The 15,612-nt window shown below is 34.9% G+C and overlaps 1 protein-coding gene and 1 long non-coding RNA gene across 2 annotated transcripts; both read left to right on the forward strand.

Annotated features, from left to right (window-relative positions):
* The first annotated feature begins 429 nt into the window (after nt 1-429).
* On the forward strand, nt 430-3,834 carry LOC128243677 (glutathione S-transferase A-like). The gene is made up of 4 exons (XM_052961576.1): nt 430-663; nt 866-1,151; nt 2,453-2,734; nt 3,402-3,834. Exons 2-4 carry the CDS (start codon nt 870-872, stop codon nt 3,624-3,626), a joined length of 789 nt encoding a protein of 262 aa, XP_052817536.1. The 5' UTR covers nt 430-663; nt 866-869; the 3' UTR covers nt 3,627-3,834.
* Nucleotides 3,835-6,304: 2,470 nt separating this feature from the next.
* LOC128242813 (uncharacterized) lies at nt 6,305-7,835 on the forward strand. Its single transcript, XR_008262719.1, has 3 exons — nt 6,305-6,350; nt 7,208-7,392; nt 7,599-7,835. It is a non-coding gene; the product is annotated as an uncharacterized LOC128242813 (long non-coding RNA).
* Nucleotides 7,836-15,612: the final 7,777 nt, after the last annotated feature.

Here is a 15,612-nt window from a genome sequence, read left to right on the forward strand (position 1 = left end):
GTTACTAACACTATGATCCGCACCTGTGTCCAGTTGTAGCTATCCGGGTCTGTAGGCTCTCTGAATCTAAAAAGAAATACAATCTTAACTTTGGATAAGTTAATTTAGACGGAATTTAATTGTGTCTTGAAGTTATATGGGGAAATATGTTTGTTGTTTACCTTATAATAGTTTTTGAAAGGCCAGTGAACCTGCATTGTATTTCTCAAATTTAACAAAATATTTCATTTTGCTGCGTATAGATGGAAGAGTTAAAATTATTGTCATATATTTACAGCTCCATCGCTTGCTCCGAAAATCTCAAAATTTGAATATATTACTCGCTGCACTTTTATATAAACAATCCGATGACTAAGACATTCATTTGGTGTGGCCTTAATACATTATCTGCTGGTACATCATCGTTTGTTTCACGTGAAACGCAGACTGAATATCGATTGAGATTTTCCTTCCCTGAGAACTAAAACTCGACATCAGCTACCTCTCCGTATAAGGATATCAACGAATTTCTATGCTATCTCGGCTCCAGATATTGATAAAACATTCAGCGGTTATCTAATATTATGAACACTGCGTCGATTTCACCACAGACGAGGGTTCAAAACTAGCTCATGAGTGTCCTGAATAGTGTTCTATACCATACTTTGCGGACTACGTCCACGTGTAAGTACGATCTTTTCATTTGCATAGAAATATAAAGAAAGAACAGCACAATTGTAGTAAGTTGTACTTCATATACATATCATATATTTCTATTATTAGACATTTTGCTTCCGTGTATACATGTCGATGCAGATAGTAATTATTATAATTCGTATAATTGAACACGAATTTGAGTTTGTTAACACTATGCCGTGTTTTTCAGATTGATGCGTGTCAGCTACATAAGATCTTTAGGAACATTCACGCTTTTAAAAGTTCAACACAATTCATATCGTTCGACTATCAACCTGAAAGCACAGATTCGTACCCAAGCCATGTCGAACCAGCAGATGTTTTTATGGTGGGGCTCCGGGTCCTGTCCCTGCTGGAAACCCATGATAGTTCTCGCTGAAAAGGGGCTATGGAAGGGGCTACCTAACAAGCTCATTTCATTTGACGAGGAAGAATACCGCTGTTCTGATATCTTGGCCATCAATCCACGTGGCCAGGTATGAACCCTTTTAAATCTTTATCGATTTTTTTCCCTCGTCAAAAATCGATGAATTTTGTCATTCAATATCTTGCTAGACTGAGAAGAAAACATATACTATCAAGGGAGCATTATAATATTTGATTTGATTCGTTTAATTCCTTAAATCGACAATATATCTCTGTATGTATGTAATACATTTCATATTTCCGTTTAGATTTATCGAGGCAATATTTATTTTAAAATCAAAACACAAGTTACTTTGTTATACAGGTGTTTATACTATTAATCTCAGATAGCATTTCGTGAGGTTTTAAGGGGACGACAATTTGTACAGTTGGGTTCGTATGTGTCACTTTAAAACCAACCAAGACAAGGATTTTAGAAGCGCTTAAAACTGATAATCTGGGTTATCATACGTTTTCAAGCTCTCTTCCTTCATATCATTTAATTTTATTTTATTGGCGTTATCGGCAAATACCTAAACTTGGTTTATAATCAATATTTAGAAGAGGGGGTTAATATACTAATGTTTTGTGTCTGGTTAGTGAGTGCAAACATGGATATTATGAGTAGAATTCTAAATTTAAGTTACGAATTACTATTAAATAGTATTTTCTTACAAGCAGCAAATTTGAATGTATTCATCTCTATATCGTAAAAATATCTGAGTGTTATGTACAACATGTATGTATTTATTGCTACACTCAGGTATAACCTAAGGCTTGCTGTCAGTTTTCTGTTCTGAATTTTTTCTTTATTGTTATGCACCAGTCAATTGTAACCACGGACCCCCAGGTCCGGGGGTATACTTGGGATAGCCGGGAAAATGGGCCGTGCTTTAACCTTTCAGGTGGCCCCGCAGTGCCGGGTGTTTCGGTGGTTTTGTCTTCGCGCAAAATATAGCGGGGAATGGGCCTTACCTAAGGTCCCTGGGGTGCGGGGGCATTTGGCGGGGATTTTACCATCTGTTCGACCCCGCAGGGCGGGGATTTTACCCGGGGTTGGCTATACCGAAAGTCAAAGTCCCCGCTATTTCCCGGACCGGGCGGGGGGGGGGGGGGCGTGGTTACAATTGACTGGTGCATTATTTTCACGACAACTCAGTTGCAAACAATGTATTAAATATATGTAGACAAATATACGATGTTGCATCACCGAGATATCGCCGCACTAATAAAATGAAAATTAATAAACAATACCGGAAGGTCTACTACTATTTATTACGATGTAGTCTTTGATTTATATACTGTTACCATTTTACTAAGAAAAGATAACCGACATGTAATAACGGTATTTCATCCATCACATGCTCGACAGGTACCGACGTTCAAGGACGGCGAGCTGGTAGTGAACGAGTCCAACGCCATCTGCATGTATTTGGAGGAGAAATATTCCACGGCTGAAAACCGACTTCTTCCGGAAACACCCGAACAGCGCTCGACGGTCTACTGGAAGATATTTGAAGCTTCAAATGTGGAAATCAAGGTCCTTGATGCCCTGGCCTACTACTTTTATTATACGAAGAAGGAAGACAGAAATGACGAAGTGATCAAGGAAAAGGTAGCGACTGCTAAAACAGAGCTTTCCCACTGGGAAAAGGTAGGTCATAGCTCTTGATAAAAAATGCCAACAGTTACAGAAATGTTACTTTTTATTATTTGATTTAAAGCAGTAAAGATCAGGAATTCGTGAAACACTTGTATATTTTGTAGAAAGTTCCTTGTAGATTATTAAATGAATTTAATAAAAAATACCAATTATTAAGATCGTGAAATTTTCACCGAATGTATTTGCAATCAATTTATGTTTACTTTATTTTAACTAGCCTGTCTCCTTTTTTTCGTTTATCGTTTTGGATTGAAAGCTGCACTCTCACAGATTGAAGTTTTTGACAAATTTTATTTTTTTTTATCTTGGAACAAGACAATTTTTGCACAAAAAACATGGAAACCAGTCATATAAGACTGCTGACAAAAAAATCGCAGATTTTTATATTTAAGTTAAAAAAAAATGATGTTTTATGCATTTTTCTTAAACCGTTAGTAACGGTTTAAGCCATAAAACATTAATTTTCGAACGGAAATATGAAAATCTACGATCTGATTTTTTGTCAGCAATATTATATCATCGGTTTACTGATATTTAAACAAAAAATGCACTTTCCAAGACATAAAAACTTTAAGTTATAATAAAAATGGTATATCTCGTTATCTGTGAGAGTGCAGCTTTAACATAAGTGTGAAGTATCGCATGAATTCCTTCACAGGCTTTGACCGGTAAATCCTATTTGGTGGGTGACAATTTTACACTGGCAGACGTATGTTTCTACCCATACATTGCGTTTCTTGTGCGTCTTGGGGCGTCACTGAAGGACTATCCAGCCCTCCGTAAGTACTATGACACCATCACAGCCCGCCCCTCAGTGCAGGCTACCTGGCCGCCTCACTGGCGAGAGGGACCCACCGCTGAGAATCATCTTGCAGCATTGTGAAATTAACATTGCTGACTGACGTGGTGCGATTGGCAGTATTACTACAGACTGTAAATTTCATTGAACTCTGTTAATTGATTCGAACGTTTAATGATAGTACTGTCGAATATTGATAATAGTGTATTTGCATGATGATTTTACGAATTACATTAAATGTGACCGGTAGTATTCATTACATTACTGAATAAAAATATAAATCTGAATGAAATCAAGAATTAAGAGTAAACACATGGGCTTGTCCCCTGTCACACTGTGGCGACTTTCGGGTACGAGTTGTTGCGAGTTTCAACTGAAACTCGCCTAAACTCTTCAGGTGTCGTGTGGGACTCGAAGCCTTGTCGTTGCATTTCGAAGACATGTCTCAACATACAGAAAGTACTCGACAAGCAGTGGCGAGAACTTTAAACAGTTTAAAATTGTCGTACAAGTTTTCGTCTCGTACACATATCGAGGACATGTCGCACAAACTCAAACACTTGTGGTAGACATGTCTTCACTCGTCGTCGCTTCTCTCCGCGTCAAAAAGTTGCTCGATAATCTACGAGTTCATCAGCGACTCAGGGGGACATTGTTACGATCTCTGCTCGAGATTCGTTTGAGTTGTTTTGAGTTTGTACGTACCCCATCGACATGTCCTCGAGACTGTTGCGACTTCCGGCGAGTTCAGTGTGATATTATCAAGAAAAATCACTGCATCATTTCTCCTGAAGATTCCAACGAGTAAACATTACTGTGTTTACAAGAGGTAAACCATTGTTAGACTAGTCATGGCTTCGAAGAGTAAATGAAAGGCTCCGTTAAGACAAAAGGTGGCTGTGGAAACAGATGTTGAGTCAACACCCCCCCCCACCCCCGCGCACCAACCCCGCCTTTGAATTTGTTACAAAGCGTCACCTACGCTGACCAACTGGAATTTCGTCCTGATGTGCAGCACCATCTGTATTTGTACCCAGTTCGCCATGTGTCGTCCTTTCTCGTACATTCTCGTAGCTCAGTCTTAATAACTCGTCATGATATCGTGCACATATCGGCATAACTCGTAGAAATCTCTGTGGTTGTCGTACACAAATTTTACCGATGTTGCTTAAACTCGGGTTTAACAGAAGAATCTCGTACTACTCTCGTATTCACATGGAAGAGAACTCGAGCAGGTGTCGAACTGACGTACCTAGCATTGGAATCCGCGGTCATCTCGTGGCATTTTTTGGCGAGTTATAATTCACCAGCACTCGTGGTATCTCGCGGATGCAAGTCGTGACAGTGTGACAGGGTCATAAATAGAACATATAAGGGGAGGGGGCGGGTCTCTTTGTGCGCCTCCCCATGGAACCGCTTATGTAACCTGATCATCTCAACCTAGACAAAACACACACGCATTAAAGTCGTGTGCCAGTGAATTTGTTTTTCACCGACCATTTCTTATCACATCGCTATTTTGATAGATGCGAGGTTTGTTTTGGTATTCTTACGTTTGTGTCTCTCGTCTGTAGCGTCTTGACCCCTTACCTTATGTCTCCTAAAGAGCTTATACTTGCATGTTGGACAACTGGGCCTGTCCCTGTAGTTGTCCTCGTATTAATGTTGACCTTCGTATATTACTTACCTATCGAAACAATAGTTGTTTATCCCTGGAACGTCTTGGTTTGGATACTAATTTGGAGCTTAAAGGAAACTAAACGCAAATATATAATGATTTATGCCATTTTGCATAAGATTCAAGAGTAAGTAGCCTTTAACTCTCAGTCCAAGTAATTGTTATGATTAGCTGTGATATTTATGTTAATGTTGAGAATAACATCGACGATGGCTACGACAAGTATTCAGACATCCTCTTAGGGCGTCAACCATTTGCAGGAAAATTACTCTGTGGCACAAAAGCGTGGGCGGTCTAGTGGTACAGATACCCGCAACCCTCTGTCGTGGTTTTGAGCTCCATCACAGGAACGCTTCCTCTGCCTCTCGCAAAGGGGCGGCATAACAGATAATAAAAAAATAATAACAAATATATATATATATATAAATAAACATTGTAGCTTTACTTGATAGTTGACATTTATCAAGCATGTTTCTTATATAATAAGCGATTATTGTTAACTTCACATCGATATTAATCAAACGAAAACATTCACCGTTTAGAACAATATACGATATATATATCGTATGTCATCATAGCTACACCTCAAAACGAGGTCTTAAAGATATACCCCCAAAAATGAATTACGTCATTTTCCCTTTTATTTTATGCTAATACTCAATTAAATAAAAGCCATGAAGTATCAGTATACATGTTTTTATTTTGATTCAGTACGAGTTCATTTTTGAATTATTTGCGTATTCTGTTTTTAAATTGTGTTTTGTAACTCCTCGATATTAAAATATTGCGTTTTCTATGATTTAAATTGCGAAATTTCGCAAACACACACATATACGCGCTATATTAACCGTATAGGCCTTTCTCAATATTTATGCATGCTTAACATTCCATTCTCAGAACGAGGCTCAGATGGGTCAGATGTAAACATTGGTCACTGATATCAATGGCTACTTCAGGTGAAGTTGTGATTCTGGGTAATTTTGTGCGAGATTACAAGATTTCTAATTATCATTGTTGTGTATTACAACTGTAATGCAATAAGAAGAAGAAGCTATTATATATTTCCAGAAGAATAAGAAGAATAAAAGAAAACAATGGATGGTGAACATAAGAAGAGTTAAGAATTCCAGGTAAGCTCTTTCATTAATAACATAGCAATTACTTGATTGTTTGAGGTTAATGCAATTCAGGATAGTATATGTCTTTGACAATATGTTTTGTAGAATAGGCCAATTTCAACTATAACTCCACCCCCAACTGTCCTGTTTGTTATTGTCACTTGTTTGTCCATGTGATTCCCATGTTTATGTAAATGAGTGTATGAGGTTATGTATGAAAGTGGTCAAACGGGTATATTTATATTTAACTAACAGTTTCATTGGCTCTCCTATTTTTATCCCACCGCCCTTACTAATTTTCTAGGTTTCTCTAATGACTCCCAACCTAAACGCACAACTGCAAAGTTGTCCGTATATAGTTTATACATTCAGTTTCAACATAACTGTCTGAATCTTTAAACGATTGTATCGTTTCACAGCCTGGTGAGTTATTATATATAATTACATAGATTACTATTAATCGTTCGTTTGTATTAATTAATATCTAAATAATAATTAAACCCGTTTTGTATTTGCTTCTATTTTGTTCAAACACGTGGCCATTGTATTGTACCTTGTATAATGTATTTTAAACATTTGCTTATTGTATTATATTATATTTACGTATATATTATATTTATAGGTTCTTTCTACATACTGGTTTCTTTCTACATACTGGTTATTTATACATACTGGTAATAAACAGTAGAACCCTGAGAAGTGTTGAGTTTACCACCACCTTCTACATATTAGCTGGCTATCCCAGATGTCAAACATGATAAAGAAATTCTTAAAAAATATGAACCATTTCTTTAAATTAAAAAAAATAAATAATGTTGAACAGTTCTATTCATTCATACATATCCAACTTTGGTCCTTTTTCCTCGCAGATTTCATAAACAACAGCCAGCTAGCTGTCATTATAAGACAGGGGATTTTATGGAATGAACACCTTCAAAGAAACAAAGGCTTAGGAAGAAACAGTTCCTAAAGTTTCTGACTGGATTGAGGAAACTACACCAATAATATTGCTGACGAGTAAGCCCACTGCCACATCATAACCCAAAAATTAACGGTATACATTTTAATTAGTAAAAACAAACGGCAGTCTATAAAATGTTTTGCAATTTGTTGCTTCTTTTCTAAACACCAAGCAATTATCCTTTATTAAACAGTGAATTACAATCATGCACTTGAAGGATAAAATTCAATACGTACTTGTATTCAAGAACTGGGAATTTATTACTTTATCATTGATTGACAAATTCACTGTTATTTCAGATTAAAATAAGATGATGATGATAATGCAACATTGACATCAGATGTTCAGCCTGGTGGAAGCAGGGAGGACATTCGCACAGCAACCTCTTCACATATTGATTTAAACATATTTTATTCAAAATGTTTGTAAATATAATCATCAAAGTTCACATTGAATACCGGTACAATATAGATGTTACATAATGATCAACAGAGAGAGATATATGACATGCTGAGCTCTACTGACAAACTAACTTATATACAAGAGTTTCTTCATATTTAATGTTTCTAACATTTTATCAATGTGTAGAACCATCCGCTTCTATTCACTGTTCAATCATGGTCGTCGGATGATGTATAGATAGCTAAATAAAGTAATTGAAAAAGAAAATGTCAACTTTGTTTTTCATATTTTCCCACAAATCTGTATTTAAGTATATTGTTTCATTGTGATTGTCGTTTTCACACTAGATGAAAAAGTCATCTCCACAGCAAACGTCCAGGGCAATGACACTGTTTCACACTGTACATTTACGCATGAGCCATGTTCATTTTCCTTTTATTCTATCTGAAATTAAAATAATGATATACTGAGTCTAATGCTAAAGATGCACTCTTACCTCCAAATCAGATTTACCACAATTAATGATAGTGTTTTAATATTTCAAAAAGAATGAACACATGTCGAAAACAATGGTTTTTATGAAGGAAACCGAGTTAAATTTGAAAGAAATACCCATAAAACATGGTATTTCTACCTTATGAGATTATAATAGACCACATTAAATCTGTTAGCATTCACCAATCATTTAATACTTTTGCGCTTTCTGCAATCAAATACATGGTTATAATCTTGTTATTAGTAATTTATATTTTTAAGGCATTGTATAGTAAGTAGTTAAAGGTTTATCAGTCAAAATTGATGTTTGTTATACATGTGTATGTATTGATTTTGAATAAGAGTGTCACTTAAAGTAAATTTCATTTTACATCATAACACTTGTAATATATATCAAACAATGTTAGCGCTCAGTTTTCTTTTAATATTTCTACATGTACATTTAAACTACCTGGCAATAATATGGATCTTTAGACTTTCTTCTTGATTTGTAACAACTTCCAGTAACCTTCCATACTGACTCAAGTGGCTAAACTGAAAACAAAATATAACACAAATGGTATTTTAATGGTATGAAAATGAGATTTATTTACACAAACAGACAGCAGATGCAAGACTCCAATGTTGGATTAATTGAAGGATAATTAATATCCATGATATTCAATTTGCAAGGCCCTCAACGTAAATAAATCATCAGATAGATGGTGTTCTCTAAATATGATAAGATTTTCTAGTGAATGAAGTTGCATTATGTATACATGTTAAGGATTAAAAAAAGGACTTACCTTTAAGACTATGGAAAAATCCCTCGATGAAAAATTTGTAGCTAGAATGTATTAATTCATTCCTAGAAGAAAATTAATTTTCCTTTCTATATCTTTCAAGAAAAGGAAAGGTTATGTCCGGAATAATACATGATTACTATAGGAAGCCATTCTGCTTACCAGCAATGTTTACATCTGACCCATCCGAGCCTCGTTCTGGGCACCTCATGTTTAATTCATGAGGTTAATATTAAGAAAGGCCTATGCAATACAGCGATACTTTCAGCGAGCTACTTAATATGCATATCGCAGCTCCGCAGCTATCATAGCTGATTGGTTACTATGTACATGTAAATGTAAACTAGGTGGTTCTAACAGGTTTGGAGTTGATACGCCCGTGCGCGCATTAATTCGTCAAATGTTTAAAATCATTCGGAACTCCTCGGCCATTTTTATCGAAAACAACCTCGGATGTATTCCGCTACATTAGTTAAAGTAGTTCGTATTTTTTTTAATTAAATCATTTTAGAAATGTAGTGTTTTAGAATTGTATTTATTGATCTAAGTTCAAACTGATTGCCAGTGAAGTATATTATTGCAAACATAATTAAGATTTCCAAGAGTAAAGTCATAAAGTTTAACTGCTAAATAAAATCACTACGCGATCTACTTGCAGCGGACTTAAACGTACCTCTTTTTTAGTATGTAAACCGTCCAAATACATCCGAGGTTGTTTTTGAAAAAAATGGCTGAGGAGCTCCGAATGGTTTAAAATGTTATGTCGATCTACCGATGGTAGATTCCGATATACGGTTTTTAAAGTCTGTGGTCTTTTGCCTTTAAACTCTGGTTCATGACTGTTATAATAAGGCAAGAAAACTTAAAGGTGAATATCAATGTCTCGTTTTACAGCCATTACAATAAAATAAACAAATACACACTGCAATGCAATGGATAGGGTAAGTTATAATTATAACTATTGTATTATTAGTCGTAAACTAAATATTTATTCTTCTGAGTGACATTTACTTTTCTATCGTGAGTCACAACATCGTTTTTTCCAAAGTTTATCTTCTTTTGTCCTTTATGTATTGTAATTATCCTTCTGTTTTTCAAAAATATCATTAACAATAGCTCCCAGATTTTGTTCGGGAACTGAAATGTTCAAAATATATCGTATTCCAGAAAGTAAGAGTAGTCTAGATGTTGTGGGTTCGAGCCCAGCCAGGGGCACTTTCTCATGGCTTCCCAAAAGGGACCTTAGGTCGCGATGTAATTCTATAAACTCAGCATTGAGTCAACTAAAGTATATGGTGAAAACCATTACGAAAGTTAGATATATTCTAAAAACGCAGCATATTAAAGTGTCAATATACTAGAATAACGTTTATTATTTATCCCTGTATTGTGTTTGTCATTAAATAATATATAAGGGAACCGGACGTGAAACAGGACGTTAGAAAAGCGACCTGTCGTGATATATCTTTTATCAAATATCTTATTTGATAATTTCCATGTATGAAAGCACCGCTTTTAGTCTTTAACCAACGAAATTGCATTTCCAGGATGATAGACAAACAATGTCATTGGACAACAGATACTCATCAAAACAAAATTTCTAGAGCCATTTCGAGATATAGATTTGCATATTTGTATTAAAAGATAAATACATTATTACCAAAAAAATCATTTAATTCTATTTAGCAATTCAGAATGTTATTCTTGACACAAGTTTTACAAAATAGAATACAGAATGTGTCTCATTTTATGGCAAAGTATGGACAATGTTGCAATTTGCCCTGCACCTTTACCTATGTGTTTTGTCAAAGTTTCCATCGATTCGATTCTCATGACAACGTGTCCAGAAAAAACAACAACTTCGGCACTAGAAATGTTATAGCAAGCTGGTCTAATACTTTCCTTTAGACATGCCTCAGTTGTTCCATTAATTCCATTTGCCAATTAATTCTACAATCCAATCAAAACATACAGATACTAGTCTTAAATATGAGTTAAATCTTAGTTGGTTATAGAATAGGGGTCCACATAGTTTAAAATTCTTTCTGGTATACCCTAAAAAAGATATTTAGATTAAACTTACTTCATCATCTCTCGTCGCCATTTTGTTTATTTTAGTAAAGTGCAGTCGATTCTCCTCCATAATATTATGGTTACATACACTTGAAACAAAATAAAAACTTTGTAACTAACGTGAGTTGGGTAAAATAAACAGAAAGAACGTTTTCTTATTAACGTACATATACTACTTAGTTTATTGTGACATATAAATACATTAAAATAAGACTTTTCAAACTACAAGATATAAGGTAATAACACATACCAAAAATGTTCCTTAAATGGAATGTATAAGTTTAAGCCATTGCGCACGTTAAAGGAAATAATACATGTTCACTTTACAAAATGATATTGGTGAAACGAGTGTTTGATTCAAAGCATGGCAAATAGTAACATAATGGAAATAGTGGTATAAATCTTAGATAAAACTGCATTGCATGTAATGTATGTGCCTGTGTATCGAAGCTTCGTATATGTATTCACTTAACACAAATACTCCGTATATTTTCTAATGACTGTTACGATAAACAAATGTTTAGATATGCAAATTATTCTTGCTGATAAATTGGTTCCCATTTTGCAAAAGTCAACGTTATTATGTGAAAAAAAAGATCTTATTTTAGTGTCATAATTATGTTGATTTCATGGATAATGGAAGGGTGGGAATTCCAATTAATTTGTTTCAAACAACTTAAATATCAGTTGACATCAGATGTTTTGAATATTGAATGCAAATAAAATATTATAGAACATAACAGAACAGAATGTTCATTCAACTTAAGCACATATAGCTCATTGTTATAAACACAAAGATAAATACACATATTAAATATTGAATGCATGAAAGAACAAAATGAATAATTTTGCATTCTACTACATTTGTGTATTTACAATCAAGTTATATATTACCGCGAGAAAAAAGCAAACTTAAAAAATACTAATTCAGCCGTAGTGAATGTGAGGAGGTCTTTAGGGGTGATTTATACATTCAAGCCTCATATTATAAAAGATTTGGTACAAAAATAGCTTATCTTTCTAACATAGATTTGTTGTCAGAACTGAGTAATGATAAACTATTTACAATACTTTGATGTCTGACATTGAATATTGTTATTTCTCCAAAGTTCAATGGTTATATAGCTAAAATATTTCTGTATTTGAATTTTTCTAGTAAAGCAATGTTAGTTTACATTTCAAACGTTTCCTTGATTTTCTGAAACAAATACAAGGATGAATGTGTTTCCATGGTAGCAAGCCAACCGGTTATATTCATATCTCGTAATCTGTCAACATGCACATTATATAAGCGTTTTTGTATTTGAATACGTATTTGCGTAAAACAGCATGAGGGCGAACAAGCAATATCTTAAGCAGTCTGTATAAACCTTAGCACTCTTCATTAAACAGTTATTATTGACATTTTCAAGGCGGGAGGCTCCAGAATTCCGTGTTTCACATTTCGACATCGATCTCACAGATGGTTGGAAACTTGTGGTTGGCGTTGTTGCAATCCCAGTCCGCCCACATACGGCCTCTCCCGTCCCTTTGGTCGAAGTAAAGCACGCAGCAGACGGCCTGGCCTACGCTCCGGCCCTCGGTCGGGTGGAAGTCTGTGAAGGTCGCCGTCTGATTGGTTCCCACTGTACGTCATACGTCTTCTTCGGCGCAGTCCGTCACTCCGATGTAGTGCGAAAACACCTGACCGTTAGTCGACTCTGTATTTGTGGAGACAGGGGAAATGCACGTGTAAAACATAGTTTTGAAGTCTGATACATTCGGAGCTTTTTATCGAAAACAACCTCGGATGTATGACGGTACATCAGTAGAAATTGTCCGTATTTTTTAATTATATCATTAATTCAATGTAGTGTTTTAGCTTGCATTTATTGATCTTCGTTTAAATTGAGTGCCAGTGAGGTGTATTCTTGCAAACATAATTAAGATTCCCAAGAGTAAAGTCATTAGGTTTAACTGCTAAAATAAATTACTACGCGATCTACTTGTAGCGGACTTAAACATATCGATTTCTGATTATGTAAACCGTCCATATACATCCAAGGTTGTTTTCTATAAAAATGGCCGAGGAGTTCCGAATGAGTCTGATATTGACATTTGGCTTTTTTAAATGATGATCTCCATATAGAGAGATAACTCGTTTTGAGCCGTGGATTGAGGAAGGTAATCGGGTAAGGCTTAGGAATTTATTGGGTGATTAAAAGCGATCCAGATCAACTTTCTCTATCCACGGCATCAACCTAGCATTTGATTTATCCTGTCACTTTTTTGAAAACAATACGAATTATTACATAAAATGAAAACAAGTTCCTCAGTCGACAACTGATCGTGATGATGTGACAGCTTGTTTACAAACATTCATGAATACTGAGTAGACTATTAAAAACAAAAACAAAAATCTTTGTTAAAACGGTGTTAATAATAATAGGATAAAAGACACACCATTAAAATAAAACTATTGATGATCGCGAGATTTTTTATATATTTGTCGTTTTACCCTCGATGTCGAATTCAAACGCCATCTGATGTAAAACACCCACAATCCGTCAACAAATGTGTTGTTTACTTGTTTTGCACCGTCTTTTTCCGCTCTAGTAGAATGTGCACTACACAAATCACTAAGTATTGAACATTGTTAAAGGACAATCGCTGTTTCGACTATGCATCTATTGATACCTCAATCCATGGCTATACATATTTTAGTACGTTTCAATATTTTAGTATTTAGTAAACTAAATCGATCGATCTACTTCAATCGCGATTTCAATAACGTAAGTACCAGATGAATGATCATAGGAAAGTAACGTAGTTACACTGTTGATTGAATCGGTGAGGTTTTGCCGTACCCAAAGAAACCTTAACACCTAACATTATTCACATACGTTAGCATTTAGAGTACAACTATTTTGAATCTTTAATGTGTTAAATAGGAAATTATGTCAAACTACTCTGCAACTTAATTAGAATGGATCGGCGTTGAAAATACACTGCAGTATTATGTGCATTGTTATTCCAGTGTATTTTTACCATAAAAACAAGTGTTTTGGTGATACTTGTTTTATTTTGGTCATTTCATAGTGAAATAAAATTATGAAAATGTTCTCCGCAATTATACACATTTTATATTATCTTTTTGTTTAAATATTAGAAAAAAAATATTAATTTAATTGGTGTAAATAAAGGGAAAATCGCGTGAAAACATCAAGAAGCCATTTTGGTAACGTCAGTTATACAGAAATTCAATTCGGTGTAGTTAATGTTCAATCACTTTTATTAAGCATCATTGGCCTGTACAAATCCAAGCTGATATGTTCACTGCATTGAAAATTAAAGCAGTGGAAATAGCATAATTTTTCACCAAGACATTAAACAAACCCAAATTTAATTTCGGATACCATTCGTACAAGTGACCTTAATTATATTTACTATTTTTGAGATTAAATTCGCGTACTGACAACACTAATTATGCGATCATATTTATACAAATACACTCTTTCTAAAGATATTGCATTTTTAAGTTGTATGTCACCCTTGTGATTCTCCGACATGGCCTTCAGGTACTCATTTTCCGCCGCCGTCTCCACATACGCCGCATGACCTCCGTAGCCCTCGCATACAGCCTATAAATAGATATACACTTGTTTAAAAAAATAAGAAGCCCTCCACGCTTACCACTAGGCTACAGGGGATAGTTTAAAACTACATGCTTCGTACTGATATCAAATAACTGAGTAGAATCCATCGTCGGCAACCACGGTACTTTTCAACTCCGGCAACCGCCAGAATTGCCCGGTACACAACGAAGCATAGCGTAGTATCGGGGGTATCTGACGATAAGTCGAATCAACCTTGTCGAACTTGTCACGGAATTGTGACCGGGAATGTACGGAAATCGCACGGGAACTACTTTTTTCTTCGTAATCCCCGTATGATACATTCATGCATTAAGGTCCGCATCAGGTTAATATCATCAAACAATAGATAAGTTTAAATTTTCGTCGAAAGTGCCAAAGGCTCGATACACATTTCAATATTGAGGAAAGATTTTAGCAATGTTTTACGATTGCTGCTCCAAGAACTCACTTATTCAGTATTTGCCTGGGCAATGGTTAATTGCTTAATTCAGAGTTAATTATTGAACTATTTAGGAATATCATCGAATGCATGATATAAATAAACTGACCTTATCAATTAATTTAATTACATTTATTTTTGTCTTTCAATACTTTAACGTAGATCTATAAAGTAAAAGCTAAATAAATATAAGATAAGAAATTAGTAATAAACATCAATTATAAATGAAAATAAATAGTTAAAAATGTCATAGCTCAATTCACTTTCAATGTGAACTTATACACAGTACAATGAGAATCATCGACACAGAAAATGAACAAGGTTTAAACATGTGCCAATTACCACATCAATCTGTTATTGTATTTTGTTTTATTAATGTTCGGTTTTAACTATCAGAAAACAATATTGTCAATAATATCAATAACTCTGCCCATTCAAATATCCGTCATCGTTGATGTAAGAATAGAGGGAACAATGTTTCTGTTAA

The sequence above is a fragment of the Mya arenaria genome, chromosome 8 (assembly GCF_026914265.1).
Source record: "Mya arenaria isolate MELC-2E11 chromosome 8, ASM2691426v1".
NCBI classification, from domain to species: domain Eukaryota; kingdom Metazoa; phylum Mollusca; class Bivalvia; order Myida; family Myidae; genus Mya; species Mya arenaria.

What these genes read in the sequence shown, in the direction of transcription:
- LOC128243677 (XM_052961576.1), top strand. Translation starts at nt 870, where the DNA reads ATGCGTGTCAGCTACATAAGATCTTTAGGAACATTCACGCTTTTAAAA. An exon ending in CCATCAATCCACGTGGCCAG is followed by an intron (nt 1,152 to 2,452) that starts GTATGAACCCTT and finishes CATGCTCGACAG; the next exon opens with GTACCGACGTTCAAGGACGG. An exon ending in AGCTTTCCCACTGGGAAAAG is followed by an intron (nt 2,735 to 3,401) that starts GTAGGTCATAGC and finishes ATTCCTTCACAG; the next exon opens with GCTTTGACCGGTAAATCCTA.